This window comes from Lemur catta, chromosome 7 (assembly GCF_020740605.2).
Source record: "Lemur catta isolate mLemCat1 chromosome 7, mLemCat1.pri, whole genome shotgun sequence".
NCBI classification, from domain to species: Eukaryota; Metazoa; Chordata; class Mammalia; order Primates; family Lemuridae; genus Lemur; species Lemur catta.
In genome coordinates, this window is record NC_059134.1 from 57925835 (window position 1) to 57941297 (window position 15463).

Genomic DNA, 15463 nt, shown 5'->3' on the forward strand with positions numbered 1-15463 from the left:
TGCAAAATCTTTGTAAAACTGATGCTCTGAGAAAGTGTGCCATAATTATCCTGTGGCTCCCAAATTCTTCCTGGTATTCTGCCACATACCCTCAAGGAATGTGTACTTGATATGAGAAGTATGAAAATATGTGACTACTGGTTCCTCTCATATGAAAGAATTCTTATTTAAATATTTTTTTAAAATAAAGACTTTTGCTTTCTCAAAAAATAAATATTTTTAAATGCTCATTACTACCTGGGCCCTTCTAATTCACACTGAGGTCTAATTCGTTACTATGAGTAATCTGCAAAAACAACTAAAAAAAGGCAGAAGATTTGTTTTTGTGACCCCATGAGTGATAACGTTCCCACTAGGCAAACTGACTCTAGCATCCATGTTATTAACCTCAACACTGCTTAACCAGGCAGTGTCTCTTGTATTTTCATCACTCATTTTCAAGAGCCCCATGAGGCAAGGCATGGTGGATCACACCTGTAATCCCAGCACTTCAGGAGGCCAAGATGGGAGGATTGCTTGAGGTTAGGAGTTCAAAATCAGCTTGGGCAACATAGTGAGACCCCATCGCTACAAAAAATAAAAAAAATACCTGGGCATGGTGGTACATGCCTGTCGTCCCAGCTCAGAAGGCTGAGGCAGGAGGATCACCTGAGCCCAAAAGTTGGAGGCTACAGTGAGCTATGATTGTGCCACTTCACTCCAACCTGGGTGATAGAGCAAGACCTTGTCTCTTAAAAAATAAAAATAAGTTTTTTTTAAAAAAAAGGTTCTTGAAGCAAATATTTCATTCTCTTTTCAATGCAGGAAATAAAAATAGGAACAGTAAACTACCCTCCAAGAAATCTCAACTGAGTCCAACTCACCCATAAAGTCCACTGTTCTAGTTGGGTTACCTTCATCAATGTACTGATTGGCCAGTACACTGCAAATTTATGTTAGGATGCAGGAATGCTACCTACTAGTCTCCTGGCTGGCCAAACACTGGACAAAGTGGCTTTCACCTCAAGTAAGATATATTATTACATTAACATTCATTTGTTAGTCAAAGGAAAGTAAGAACATGCTTACTCATAGCAGCTTTTCCAAAAAAATTGCTCAGCACATTCCCTTTCCCTGGTGCCTTGCTGCCTGCCGAAGATGCCTACAAAAACACACGAAAACACATGAGATTTTTTTCTAGCATTTAGGTTGCTCTTGAAGTAGCACAGTCTTGAGAAATCTCTTCAATAGCACACCACACTGTCACAATGGTAGTCTCTATAATCATGCCAAATGTCTAAGCATTAGACAAAAGAACAAATCTAGAATAATAATCCAGACAAGACAGTACCTGCTGTAATCTCCAAAGCTTAGTTTCTCATAGTTCTTATAAAATTACTATCCATGGATGTATCTAAATATTTCTTGAGCACATTTAAAAACTATTTAGTTTGACAGAATTAAAACAGATCAGAGGCAGTATGGTACACAATGGGGGGAAAACCCAAAACATTCCCTTTTGTATGAACCATGAGAAGTCGATGTGAATCCTGGTTTTACCGCTCATTGGCAAGTTAGTTAAGTCTAGGCTTCCATTTTATCACATGCAAAATGGAAATAGTAATATCTCTCTCAAAAAATTGATGAGGATTTAAACAAAGATCAGACTCCTGGCACACAGTAGGAATTCAATATATGTTAGTGTTTCCCTCCATTCCCCTTCTCCTTTCCCAAAGAACAGAAGCTTGAAAATGACAGTGATGGTAATAATAGTAATAATAATAATTATATTTCTCTGGATTTTTTTAATGGTATCTTAATGATACTCGTCTTAAGTCAATGCCCTTAAGTTAGTTCAGATGATGAAACAATTAAAAACTAAGGGAAGTGAATGAAGCATATAAGAAAAAAATGCATAAAATAGAACAAGAATGGCAAATACACTAGGAAGACAAACATATATGGCAAAGCCCAGAGTACAAGATGTTACCCAAAATGACATATTGCTAATAAACAATTCTTTGAACTTCATAATTTCTGAGGTGTTGTCACATGGATTATTTCATCTGGATCTCACAACAATCTTATGATGTGCACAAGCAGGAATTACCATGTTACAGAAGCAGAACCCAAGGCTTGATGAGAAGCATTGTCAAAAGAAAAAGGAACTACTTCAGATGAGAATATCAAGTATTAAAGGGTTCAAACTAAAGTAGAAAAATCAGAACTGAATATTAAAACCTTATAAAATTAAACTACTACCACTAGAACTATTAATACTTTTCTAGTTACCCATTTTGAGCTTTAATAAAGGCATATCTTCAAGGAAGACTTACATTTGTTACTTCTTTAGCCTCTGTTTTGGTTTCCTTGTTGGTTTCTTGGGTTTTAGTAGCAGCTTTAGAGGCAAACATTCCCATAATCCCTTTGGGCTGCTGGGAAATCTGTTTGCAGGCAGGTGGGCCATGACCATTGATAGTCAGCTCGTTGTTGGCTTGTATCTCACTTGACACCTGAAGGTGTGACTGCTCAAACTTTTTGGAAGATGAAGATTCACCAGGAGCTCTAGGGACTGCAGCTGCACATTGTATGGCACTAAACCTGAAGACAGAAATGTTACGTTAAAGTAATGCATCCAACCTTATTTTCGAACTCTTGCTTTTTCTACAATACTTTCTAACTCTAATATTATAAAATTAGGAAATTCTAGAACTAGAATGGATTTTAGAAATTTTTTGTACAAAACTCTTAATTATATAAACAAATACCAGAGAGAAATAAGTCACTGTTTTCCCTCCTCTACTCTGAAGGAAAGTCACTTGTTTTAAGTTACACATCTAGTTAGTAATAAAGATAGGGTTGGAATCAGTGTCCTCCACCACACCATATTGAATATTCTTGCTTCTTTGAAAAATCATCCTAATTCAAAAGAAAAAGAATGCACCAAACAATAAAATATTTAGTAATTTTACCATCCTTGGGAAACCAAATGGTTAGCTCATGTTTTTAAAAACTTTCCTCTTATACAGCTAGACATACAATAAATATTAACTGAATGAAAACTAAGAGCTTTAAATATTAACAAATTACCTGGCAACTCTCCTGGCCAGAGAGGGTCATGCTTTAAAATATGGAAGAAGCTGGGAACAGAGACACTGGCTCCTATAACCTACTGTCCTTTTATAGCCATTTGTTAATAATTTCTAATAATACCAACTCACAGCATCAGATAAGTAAGTATGCCTAAGGCCAAGTAAAGAAATTTGGTGGAACAGTTTGCATGCCATATTAAAAGGAACATTCATCTCTTCTCTAATCATTATAGATGTACCTGTTTCACACAAATACATAATGTAACATTCCACATTGTCAACAGATAACTGATTCAGCCTTCTCAGAGGGTTATACTTAAAGCAAAGTTCCCCAACTTTTCCTAACAAAGAAAAACATTTTATTTTCCTCAGTCTTGTTTACTGGGGAAGAGTTCCTTGATGGTTTTATTTGTTTTTTAAATTGCAAGCACCCAGAACAAGACCTGGCACATAGCAAGTGTCAGGAAAGACAAGTTGAAATAGTGACTATTTAAAGTGACAAAGTGAGGTTTCTGGTTTCTTTCCCTTCTTTAGTGTATCACCTCAAGTTGGGGTGGGAGATGGGGGAGATGTAGAAACTATGTGGTGATAGCAATTATCTTCTAAATCAACCAGGCACAACTTTGAGATTAATTGCTAGAATACCTGGCCTAAGAAAAAAATCCCTGATAAATCATTTCATTTAAGAAGTAACTTTAGACTGAGCAGCCCCAACAGCTCCAAAAATCTTCCACTGATTTATTATAGAAACCCTACAGTAACACACATCTTTTGTGCATCAGAGTTAAGAACAGAAGGAAATCATTTACTTTCACCCACTGCTCTTCCTTTCTGGCCTTGCAGTGCTTCCATGTACAAGGAAAAGGGCAATGTTTTATTTCATTGTCAACATCTAAAGTTGGCTTGAGACAACCCTTTCTCTGTTTGGTCTGCATTCCACACCTTAGGGTCAGGACCAGGAATTGGCAATAAGGAAGAAACCAAGTTAGGCTGGGAGCATGTCCGAAGAGAGAAGAATCTCTGCTCTACACTAAAATTTCAACTTTCTTCCTGTCACAGCAGTTCTTAAAACACACAAAATCATGAGTCAGATCTCAGTTGGCCCATAATTCTCAGGACCAAATACTTCTTTATTGGAAATAAATTCTTCACATTTCTACTGAGGATACTTTTAAGTATTTAGGTAACGTTTCACTGAAGTGCTTCCTATTACCATGTTTATTTTAGTGAGCCTTGTGCAAATTTCATTTTGAACTTTTGAGTCACTTTTGTTTTTATTTGTTTACTTGCTAGATACAACATAAGATCTGATTTTTAGAGCTTGACATGCTATAACTAGATTTTAATACACGTTATTTTTGAAATCTAATATTTTACATAAACTCATCAGGGTATTAATGTTTTCCTGAAATCCTTCCCTAAAAGACACTAGACTTGTAAATTATTACTCTTTGGCTATATAATTATATGTTTTTTAAAATAAATATTTGTATGCCTATTTTACTCAAGGTTTTGAGCTAAAGGAAAAAAAAAACACCAACTAATTCCATCATTAATTCACTCAACAATTACTTACTGAATGCTTATCATACGCCAGGCACCATTTTGGATATACAGTTAACAAATTAGACACAATCCCCATTCTCATAGAACTTACAGAAACCTCCCACACTTTTCCTTCCATTTTACAGTCAAATTTCCTGGAAAGAGTTACACACATTCGCTGTCTCACTTCCTCTTGTCCCCATTTACTCAGCTGACCAGAATCTGGTTACTCCACTGAAAATGCTCTTACCAAGGCCATCACTAAATCCAATGGACACTTCACAGTTCTAATCTTACTAGGCTTCTCAGCAAATGTTTCACATGGTTGACCAATCCCTCCTTCCTGAAACTCTTCCCTTAGCTTCTGGAACCCCATATACTCTTGTGATTTTACTCTTATCTCTGGCTTCTCCCTAGGGGCCCCTCTTTTCCTGTCCTTCCCTTTTTTAAAGCTATTATTAAATAGTGGTTACTATGTGCTAAGTGCTATTCTAAGTACTTAACGTATATTAAGCCACTTAATCTTCTACAACCCTGTAAGGTTGGTACTATTGTTAGCTTTACTGATAAGGAAATTGAAGCACAGAGGTTAAATAACTTGCCCCAAGGTCACACAGCTAGTAACTGTGGCCTAGAGTTTTATTTTCTGCCATTCTTTTATTCTATACATTCTCTCTGCATGACTGTATCTACTGTTATGGCCCAGTTACTTACCTATTCTCTCTGATTCCAAAACCTCTATATCTTCACCCTAGATTTCTCTCCTTAGCTCTAGACTCACCTATCTATTGTAATGGACATCCCCAGTTGGATTTCCTACAGGCTTCTCAAACTTGGTATGTCCAAAACCCAATTTATCATTTTTCCCTCTCTCCCAAAGCCTCTTATATTCCCTTTCTTAGTGCTCACGTGCCCAAGCCAGAAACATGGGTATCATTCTTTTAACACTATGAACAGGCACCCTCCAACCACTATAACACATTGAGGTTTTTGATGGTTGTGACTTTTTAACCTCCATCCCTCTCCATCCCCAACACCACTACACTACTTTACTTCAGGTAACTGCAGTCTCCACCCCGGATCATTGTAATATTTCTCCTCCCTGATGACACTGCCTCCAGATTATTCCCTTCTGTTCTATCTTCAACATCACAGTCAGTGATCTTTCTAAAATTTAATTCTGATCACTTTACCTGATCTGCTTAAAAATCTTCAGTGGCTCCCCCGTGCCCTCAGAATAAAAGTCTTAACTTCTTATCCTAGTTGGCCTCTTCAGTCTTCTATCTAATTATTTCCTCTCACTCTAAGTTCCAGCCATAGAAAATTATTATGGTTCTGCACAGTATTATGTATTCTCTCTTAGCTCTGTCCTTACTCTCCCATTTTTCCTTTGCCTGGCTATTTCTATTGGGCTTTCAGGCCTCAACTTGTATGTCATAACCTTCAAGATTTCTCTGTCTTGCCCCCTCACTCTACCCATCCAAATGTGGGTAAAGCCTCTTCAAACATCTTCCTACACCATTACTCCCATCAGACCATCAGTTCCATGAGCAGGTACTGGGCCATATTCATTCTGCAGTGTGTGACATGCCATAGGTACTCATCAGATATTGAATTCAAATTATCTTGCTTAGTATCTGTCAAAATAGTAAGTATTTAATATATGTTTGGGAAACTGACTTGAACTCTCAATAAAACCCCACAAAATAGGCATTATTACATCTAATTCAAGGATGAAGAAACTAAACTTCAAAGTGTTTAAGGAATCTGTCCAAAGTCATCGGGCTATTAAGCAACAAAGCCATGACTGAAGACTTTGACCATCAATTTCCAAAATGTGTATGCATTATACGCCATTATCTCCCTATGCTGTGAAGGACACAAAAGATTTACAAGATCTGATCCTGGTTATGGAGGCTCAAGAAAAAGTTGCTTTTGGATGGAAAGTAGAGGGATATCAAATTAGGAATAGTTTTTAGAAGGACAACATCTGAACTGGTTCTTGAAGGATGGGTAGGATTTAGAAAGGCAGAGACTGGGGTAAGGGAGTTAGAGGGGGCACAACAAACATTACTGGTGGCAGTGACAGGATAAATATATGAGAAATAGATTTATGGGTAGTCCACTGAGGTTTTCAATATGGGTTGTGGCTGCTATTTTTCACCTTATGATGTACTAATAAAACCAGGCATGTGTCTTACTGCAAGATAAATGGGGTTTTACTAGACTTGGCATTCACTCTTAAGAGGCAGCCACTGTGTAAACATCTTACAAAATCAATTCGTAAAGAAGCCCACAAGGAACATTAAGGAGCTTACTTGCTACAGTTCTGCAAGTTGCTTTTAAGGATGTCATAGTCAGTATTGAACAGAGGCCCACTGTCCTTTAGCATGGCTTTCTGGATGCTGTACACATGGATGCTGGCAGTCACAGCTAGCTTGGACTTCACTGCTACAAGTCAACAGGAAAAGTAGTCTGTTAATACACAAACTTCATAGCATGTGGGGACTTTAACAAGAAACCCTTCTGCATTAAAACCATTTGCAATCTGTGGTGGTCCAAAAAACTCTAACAGGCCAAATTGCCACATATACAGTATAACATCAACTCTTCTGTCTGCAATGGGAACATTATGACAAGGTAGGTGGTGGTGAGTCATTTCTAAGTACAGCACCTGTGAGGGTATCACTCATCTAGTGGACACTTAGTAAATATTAATTAATGATTGATGATGACTATGATGATCTTTTTCTTTTTTTTTTTTTTCAGTCAGGGAAGAACCTTACACTCTAGCATATAATTAAAGAAGAATCAGTAGCTACTATCTGAGAAGACTCATTTATGTATTTCAATTTTAGTTTAGAGAAAGCAACTCTATTAAGTCTGCAGAGGAAAAACACAAAAGAACTCACAAAAACAAATTTTAGGTTCCACAAGGGAAGGGGTTGTGCCTAACTTGTTCTGTGTTCCCAATGCCTAACACACAGTAGACAATCACTAAGTATCTACAGAATGAAGAAATCTTGCTTTGCCTACCACTGTGGTAATTCAGGGGGGAAAAAAAAGTGGACATCCCCACCACCCTGAATACTTTAGAGTTAACTTGGTAAGAAAACACCCCCAACCCCACTCCACCCCACACACTGGGAGGAGTCTTTATATACAAAGTACAACAGTGTAGGTTTTGTCTTGAGAAACAGGTCCAAGATCACAAGGACTCTAACTGTTATAAAATTCCTTTGAATTACGTTTTTAAAGAATATAACAGTAGCATTAATAGTCTTGAAATAGTCCACAAATTTAATTTAGAAGTTATTTAATTTAGAACTCTTTCTGACTTCTAGAAAAGCATTCTTTAATTTGCTTCCTAAAAAACCGTTATGGAATACAACACAATATTTAGACTACTGTCTTTTTACAGTTGATGAAAGTGTCCCATATGGTACTCATAATAGTTTTGCATGTCTGTCACAAGTTTTGTAATCCAGTGATAAAAGTGCTTTATAAATGTCAGCAGCTGTTGGCCTTAAAAAATGGGAAGTTAGGCAGATACAGTATCATATTTTAACATGTTTCAAAAACTACTAATAAAAGGAATATAGGACTCCTCAGTTAATAGCTAAATAAATTATATGCAGATGTTAGGGGCAGATTTTTATTGAACCTACACTGATGCCATAAGAGGAAAAACTTGCTAAATCACTAAAACACTTACCTTCCAATTTATCTTCTCTCACTACTGCAACCTTGTGGCACTATAAGGAAATAACACTTCGTTAGTGTTTAAAGTAGTACTTGCAATTTTAAAGTTTCACATATAATTGTGTTTGGATGTGAAATTAGGAAAACACTAGCTATTCCTTAAAATATATGTTACAGTTTAATAAAGTTAGACTCAGTTTTTATTTGTTTACTTTAAAACTTCTCAATAAGGTTAAGGAAAGTATTATAATATAGATTTCAATACTACAATTAAAAAAATACAGCATCTGAAATCAGCGTGAGGAAAAGACTTTTTAGTGAGTGATTGAGAATTACTGCATAATCACATGGAACCAGATAAAAATTAGATCTGCACTTCACACCATATACCAGAATAAATTCCAAATGGGTCAGAGATTTAAATGTAAAAAATGAAAACATACATACACTAGAAGAAAACATTAAATTCTTTTATAACCTAAGAATGAGGGAGTTTCCTAAATATAATTTAATTTAAAATCCAGAAATAATTGAAATAACCCATAAAAACTAACAAATCAACAACTTTTGAGTGAAAAGAAACTTTAAGCAAAGTACAAAGACAAATGATAAAGTAGAAAAAATATCTGCAACTTATAAAGCATTAAAATATAGCTTCTAAAAATAAGAAAACAAAGACTCACCACCCTTTAGAAAAATGGGCAAGACGAATGAACAGACAGTTCACAGAAAAAGAAATGCATATAGCCCTGAAAAACATAACATGCGCTGTGTGGGAACAGGCACCCTCATACATTGTTGGTGAGAATGGAAATGGGGAAATGGAGGGGTATTTCGCAATACCCAACAAAGGTACATATACATTTACCCTTTGAGCAATCCTACTTCTAGGAATAGAACCCTAAAACACACTAGCAAAAATATACAAAACACATATACACTGAACTATTAACTACAGCCCTACTTTAATAGCCAAAGACTGTAAATAACCCAAATAACTATCAATAAGGGACTGCTGAATGAGCTAAGGTATATCTATCAATGTAGCACTATATGTGGCTATAAGGAATGAGAAATATTTCTGTAATTGCTATGGAATGGTATTCAGGATCTACTGTTAAGCAAAAAAAAAGCAGAGTGCAAAATAAGTTGTACAGTTTGAAAACTTTTATCTAAGAAAGGGGGTAATATGAATATATATTTGCTTATATTATAAACATATACAACAACAAAAACAATCGAAACAGAAGGCAAAACTAATACCTGCAAGGGAAAGGCGGGAACCTTTATTGAAAGCAAAACGGAAAAACAAACTGCATATAACTAGATATTGAATTAGTGGCTTTACCACAGTGGGGAATTATTTCAAGTGATTCTAAAACACAGGATGACTGTGCATCCTTAGCAGGACATATCTTACAGACAAAAAACTGCAAAGAAATCTTAAACTATTTTCAGTAATCAAATTATTAGTAATAATATTGGTTTTGCTTTTCTAAACCTCATATATTTGGCTAAAGTAAATACATATTTATGTTAATGTTAGGAACCACCAAAATTTACAACATAAGAGAAAAGAGCAATATAAAACTCAAAGAAGTTAAAAAAGAAGTGTAATCATAAATTTGAACTGGGAACATTAGTATGTTTTCATAATGTGTTTTCTCTTAAAAAAAAAAAAAAAAAACCAAAACAAGCATACCTAAAAATGTCATTTTCGTTGGTTTATTCAAGGGAAGAAAAAATGTCATGTTCTGCAAAACTGCACACTAAAAATTACAGAGCTTATTATAAAAATTACAGAGCATTAGGAACTCACCACTCAAAACCTATGCCACTTGGAGTAAGAGCCCTAAAAACACAATTTGTACCTCCTGAGAAAATCTGGACAGTCCAGACAGTTCAGTGTGGCTAAATGCTGCCTCAGGGGATATATGAAAATGCATAAAAACAACAGAGTGAAAATGCCAACTGGTGCTAAAACAATGCAGACCAGAGTGGAGCCTTGATTCAATGGATTCCTGGTAAGGTGGACACAAGGAGTAAGTTCAACATCCACAAACCCAGAGTCTAGCAAGGGGCAAGCGCCTTGAGCATTTTAGCAGGTAAGGGAAAATATGGCTAGTTGATCAGAGAAAATTCTTCACAGGAAAGCCTCCAGCTAATAATACAGAAGGATTAAAACATCGTTATTTTGTAACCTCTAGTGAATTAATGATTTAGGCAATAATACAACTAAAATCGTTAGATGAAAAGCTAATGGGGAACTCATAAAGGACAGGTCAGGTTGACAGCCCCTCATGTCACAAAAAGATAATCAACCAAATGTTACCTTGAAATTTTCAAATTCTCTGGAAGAATATCTGGGATGAGATTTGAAGGAGGCTTTCACTTTCTGCCTTTTGTTAAACATTTTTTATAATCCCAATCATTGGAAAAATAAAATTTTTATATATATATATATATATATATATATATATTTTTTTTTTTTTTTTTTTTTTTCCTCAGACAGAATCTCACCATGTTGCCCACACCAGACTGCAGTGGCGTCATCATGGCTCACTGCAACTGCAAACTCCTGAGCTCAAGGGATTCTCCTGCCTCAGCCTCCCAAGTAGCTACAACTATAGGAGCGCATCACCACACCCAGCTAATTTTTCAATTTTTGGTAGAGACAGGGTCTCACTCTTGCTCGACTCTCAAAACACCTGGCTTTAAGCAATCCTCCTGCCTCAGCCTCCCAGAGTGCTAGGATTACAGGGATGAGCCACTGTGCCCAGCCAAAATTTATATTTTTTAAAAACCCACATAAAGCCTATGATGCTATAATGTTTTTTCTTTCTAGAAACACTTACAACTTTAAAAAGAAATTAGAAGAATTTGAATAACAAAACCCGATATTGTGCTTAAAAATTTGCCTTTCCTTAGGAGGAATATAAGGAAAAAAAGCATGGGTAAGCATCCACACTTGGTCAGTTAATTCTACAGAGTTCCAAAGAGATTCCCAGTGAGGCTATCAGGAGGACAAATCTAGAGTTCCAAAATCCTCACAATCACTTCAACCACAGCAACCTCATTCTTTAAGTTATTCTATATATAGGATTCTGATTAAGATTTTGTTTGAAAAAGCATTCTGCTGCTTTAAAAAAGATAGGCAGAATTTAAATGCCCTCTTAAATTTAGAAATAGAAGGCCCTCTATAAGCAAGCTATGGCTTACAAGTTTTTAACTGATTATAGGTTACACATCATTTTGAAAACTGATCTCAGAAAAATGCACTGAGGAACACAATCTGAATGCACTTTCAGTCGCATCCAAGAATCCCCTGGACTTTGAAGACCAACCACAAAACCACCTAAGGTTCCCAAATTATGAGCCCATTATAATGCAGCAATTAGAGTAAAAATCAACATTATCTTAAAACAAATTCTTAACTTTGGATCCTATCCCAGAAGATCTATGAGCTCTCAAAATTTTATGAATGTCAACATATGCATTTCTCTTTCAGATTCTCAAAGGGATCAGTAACCAAAAAAAGAATACAAATCATTGTTTTAAAGGAACACAATGATTCCCAGGTAAAGACTTGACTACAATTAGATTGAAGGTGTTGACATAACTAAAGAAAGATAAAGAATGAGGTTAGTTAACCCTGGCAATACAAGAAAATATGACATTCAGCTGTAAACTTTAACTGTATCCATTCAAGAGCCATACAAGGAGAGAATTCTGGAGGCAGGTTTATCTCTGAGCGTTATTGAATCAGGTCTGCTTAATTCTGTGTTTCAGAGATATAATGACATCTGATTCTACACCTCAAACATCTTGATTATCATTTGGCTTGCCAAATAGCTTGCCAACAGGAAAGAATACACTGGCTAGAGAATATAAGGGTCTGATCCCCTTAGCAGTTTTGTTTCTCCTTGTAAATTACTAAATTGACATTCCAGTTTAAAATCTTACATGCTCTATCACTAAAAAAAAAATCCAGTCAATATTTTGACAAAGCAGGGCTCTGAACCTATGATTCCAAGGGAAAGTCAAAGGTAAGAGGAAAATATACATTAATGGATCTGAGAAGGGGCCCTGATCTTTGGACCAAGTCCCATGGGGCTCATGGTGGTAAAAACAAAAGAACCTTCAGATAGGAGGTTTGAAAGAAGTGAGAACAGAGGAGGTATGGCTTACTTTTGAGAGGAAGCCAGAGAGAGGGAATTATTAAAGTTCCCAGGGTTCAGTCTGGTGCAAGAGAAGGAATGAGATATCTCAGCAGAACTTTTGGTGCCTACCAAGGCATGCGAGCAGTACAATAATCCCTGAGCCCCTGAGAGGGACATGGAAGTAGCTAAAAGAAAGTCAGCACACTTGAGAAAGCTTGATGGTCAAGACGATGAAAACACAGCAGTGACCCATGTTGGTGGATGGCCAGCCAGATGGGACTATAAAGAGAAGATGCAGAATAAAGATGTTCCCAGCCCATGCACCCCATTAGCTAAGCCCCTGCCGACAACCCCTATCTTTCAGCCACTTAGACATCAGCTTACCCAAATGAATGCTCAAAATGAAAATGAAGTTCAGTTCAAAAAAATAAAATTATATTTTGTGAACACTTGTATTTGTGGCTTAAATTTTGAATAGGCTAAAGATTAACCACCATTTTCAAAAGGAAGGAAGCAGTCTTCTAACGTCTCGTTGCCTAGGAAAACAGGGTAATAATGATAGTCTATGCATCATAGCCAACAATATTATCCAAACTTCTCAGTTTTAGATTTAGTCTAAAAATCCAAAATAATCATCAACTTCAAGTAGCTTTTAAAACTTCCATACTACTGAATATTGGTTGTTTTCTCTCCTCTGTATTAGGTTATAACACTATTTGTAACTCAAAACCATTTAAGCTCATTATAAGATTCTGAGAACTTACGGAATGTCCATTCTGAATGAGACTGCCGGATACCAGATAGGTGACGTGCAGCTGGGCCCCTGAATTTTCCTTTCGCTTCCTTTCAACATAATCATACAGCATCCTATTCCAAAGAAAAGAAGGCAAAAGTAAGCCATTAGTAAGAGTTTTTACCTCATCAACTCTTAATTCATGACTTAAAAGTTACATATATGAAATCTGATAGTCCATTAAATTTTCTAAACAGCAGCATCTTTGCGTGGTCTATTGAGAGATAAAAAAAGGATGGACTTTAGATAGGACATGGGGATTAGAGTTAATTTGAATTGAGGTGGCACAGCAACTGAAATAAAATAAATCTATTAATAATAAAAGGCCAAGAGGGACTGAACCTGCATTAAAACAATGGCAATGATATATAATGGATAGAACACTGAATCAAGAAGTTCAGGTGGGTGTAGTGGCTCTTGCATGTAATCCCAACGACTCAGGAGGCTGAGGAGGGAGAATCACTTGAGCCCGGAATTCAAGATCAGACTGGGCAACATAGAGAGACCCAGTCTCTAAAAAATGAAAAAAAAATGAGCCAGGTATGGTGCGTGCCTGTAGTCCCAGCTATTCGAGAAGCTGACGCAGAAGGACTGCCTGAGCCAGCAGTACAAGGCTGCAGTGAGCTATGATAGTGCTACTGCACTCCAACCTGGGTGACAGAGTGAGATCCCACCTCTTAAAAAAAAAAGGAAAGAAAAGAAAAAGTAGTTCAGTCACTCTCTATGTGATCCTGGACAAGTTAATTAATTTTTCTAGGCCTCTTAATATCTCGAGGTATAAAATGTACTACATTAGTGATTCTCTTAACCTGGGATTCTGGTGGCCATCTATAAACCTCCACCCCCAAAGCTTCAGCAAATATTTCTGTGATTTTGCAGGGGGGGGAGGGGGAGGAGATGGGTCAGGGTTTTCAACAAATTCTCAAAAGAATTCATTACGCCAAAACGTTAAGAACTACTACATACATGCTCACAAATGTCCAGCTCTGAAACTCCAATTTGTAGTTACTCAGATTCAATGCTGGTTTGGAACTGCAGAATGTGACAGCTTACTCATGCTGCCCAATATTCAGAATGTTTATTAACTTGAGAGCCAAACACTAAATGAAGAAATAATGTTGCTTTCAGTAAAATCTCTAAATTCATTTTTATCCCTATGCTCCAGCAACTATCGAAAGTTGGCTTTCCTCAATCAATAATTTAGTTTAGCAACAATAAAAACAGACATATCATTTGTGTCTTTTATTTCAAGAAACATTTACTGAATCTCTATAACATACACTTCTGCCAAGGACAGCTGGAAACTCAAAAATCCCCAGAGAAACTCAACCTACACTGTTGATCACTGTCTTCTTGAAGTGTTCCCTCTCTTGGCTTCCATGCCCCACTGAGTCTGCTGCTACTCCTCTAACAGCCTCTGCTCCATTTCTTGCACAGACTTCTCTACCTCCTCCCTTTCCTTAACTGCTGGTGTTCTGTCTTTAGCTATCTTTTCTCTCTGTGTATTAGAATGAACAACTATCTCATTTGTCTGGGTCTGAGGAGTTTCCTGGGATGCGTGACTTGCAATGCCAAAACTGACAGTCCTAGGCAAACCAGGATGGGCAAACCAGGACCCTACTACATACTCTCCTTAGTCTATTTCATTCACACTCATGGCTTCATCTGTCTCCAACATCATCTGCTCAAACCACCCAAGCCAGAAATCTAGAAGTCATTATCCTTCACTTCTCCCTACCCATTGAGTTGCCAAGTCTTGTCGCCTTTATCTCCCAAGGAATTCTCTCTCTCTCTCTTTTTTTTTTTTTTTTGAGGCAGGGTCTCCCTCTGATGTCCAGGCTTGAGTGCAGGGGCCTCTTCATAGCTCACTGCAACCTCAAACTCCTGGGCTCAAGAAATCCTCCTGCCTTTGCCTCCCAAGTAGCTGGGACTACAGGAGTATGTCACAATGCCCAGCTAATTTTTCTATTTTTAGTAGAGACAAAGTCTTGCTCTTGCTCTGGCTGGTCTCAAACTCATGGCCTCAAGCGATCCTCCCACCTCAGCTTCCCAAAGTGCTAGGATTACAGGCGTGAGCTACTGCATCTGTCCTCTCCCAAGGAATTCTTGACTCCACGCTTTCCAAATCTCTTGACTGGACTATTTTTCAATTCCAAGTATCAATTATTCCTCTACTTTCCTTATCCATGATG

General features: G+C 37.0%; 1 protein-coding gene across 3 annotated transcripts in view; it reads right to left on the reverse strand.

Annotated features, from left to right (window-relative positions):
- Positions 1–15463, reverse strand: part of POLD3 (DNA polymerase delta 3, accessory subunit) — a 46986-nt gene that overhangs the window by 20908 nt on the left and 10615 nt on the right. For 2 of the 3 annotated variants that reach the window (XM_045555475.1, XM_045555477.1), the window contains 5 exons: positions 13243–13345; positions 8332–8371; positions 6935–7067; positions 2316–2580; positions 1069–1141 (listed from right to left, as the gene is read on the reverse strand). In XM_045555475.1, coding sequence (XP_045411431.1) covers positions 1069–1141; positions 2316–2580; positions 6935–7067; positions 8332–8371; positions 13243–13345 — 614 coding nt within the window. Of the gene's footprint in view, positions 1–1068; positions 1142–2315; positions 2581–6934; positions 7068–8331; positions 8372–13242; positions 13346–14237; positions 14372–15463 lie in introns of all 3 variants that reach the window. The other variant, XM_045555476.1, reaches the window with a different exon arrangement.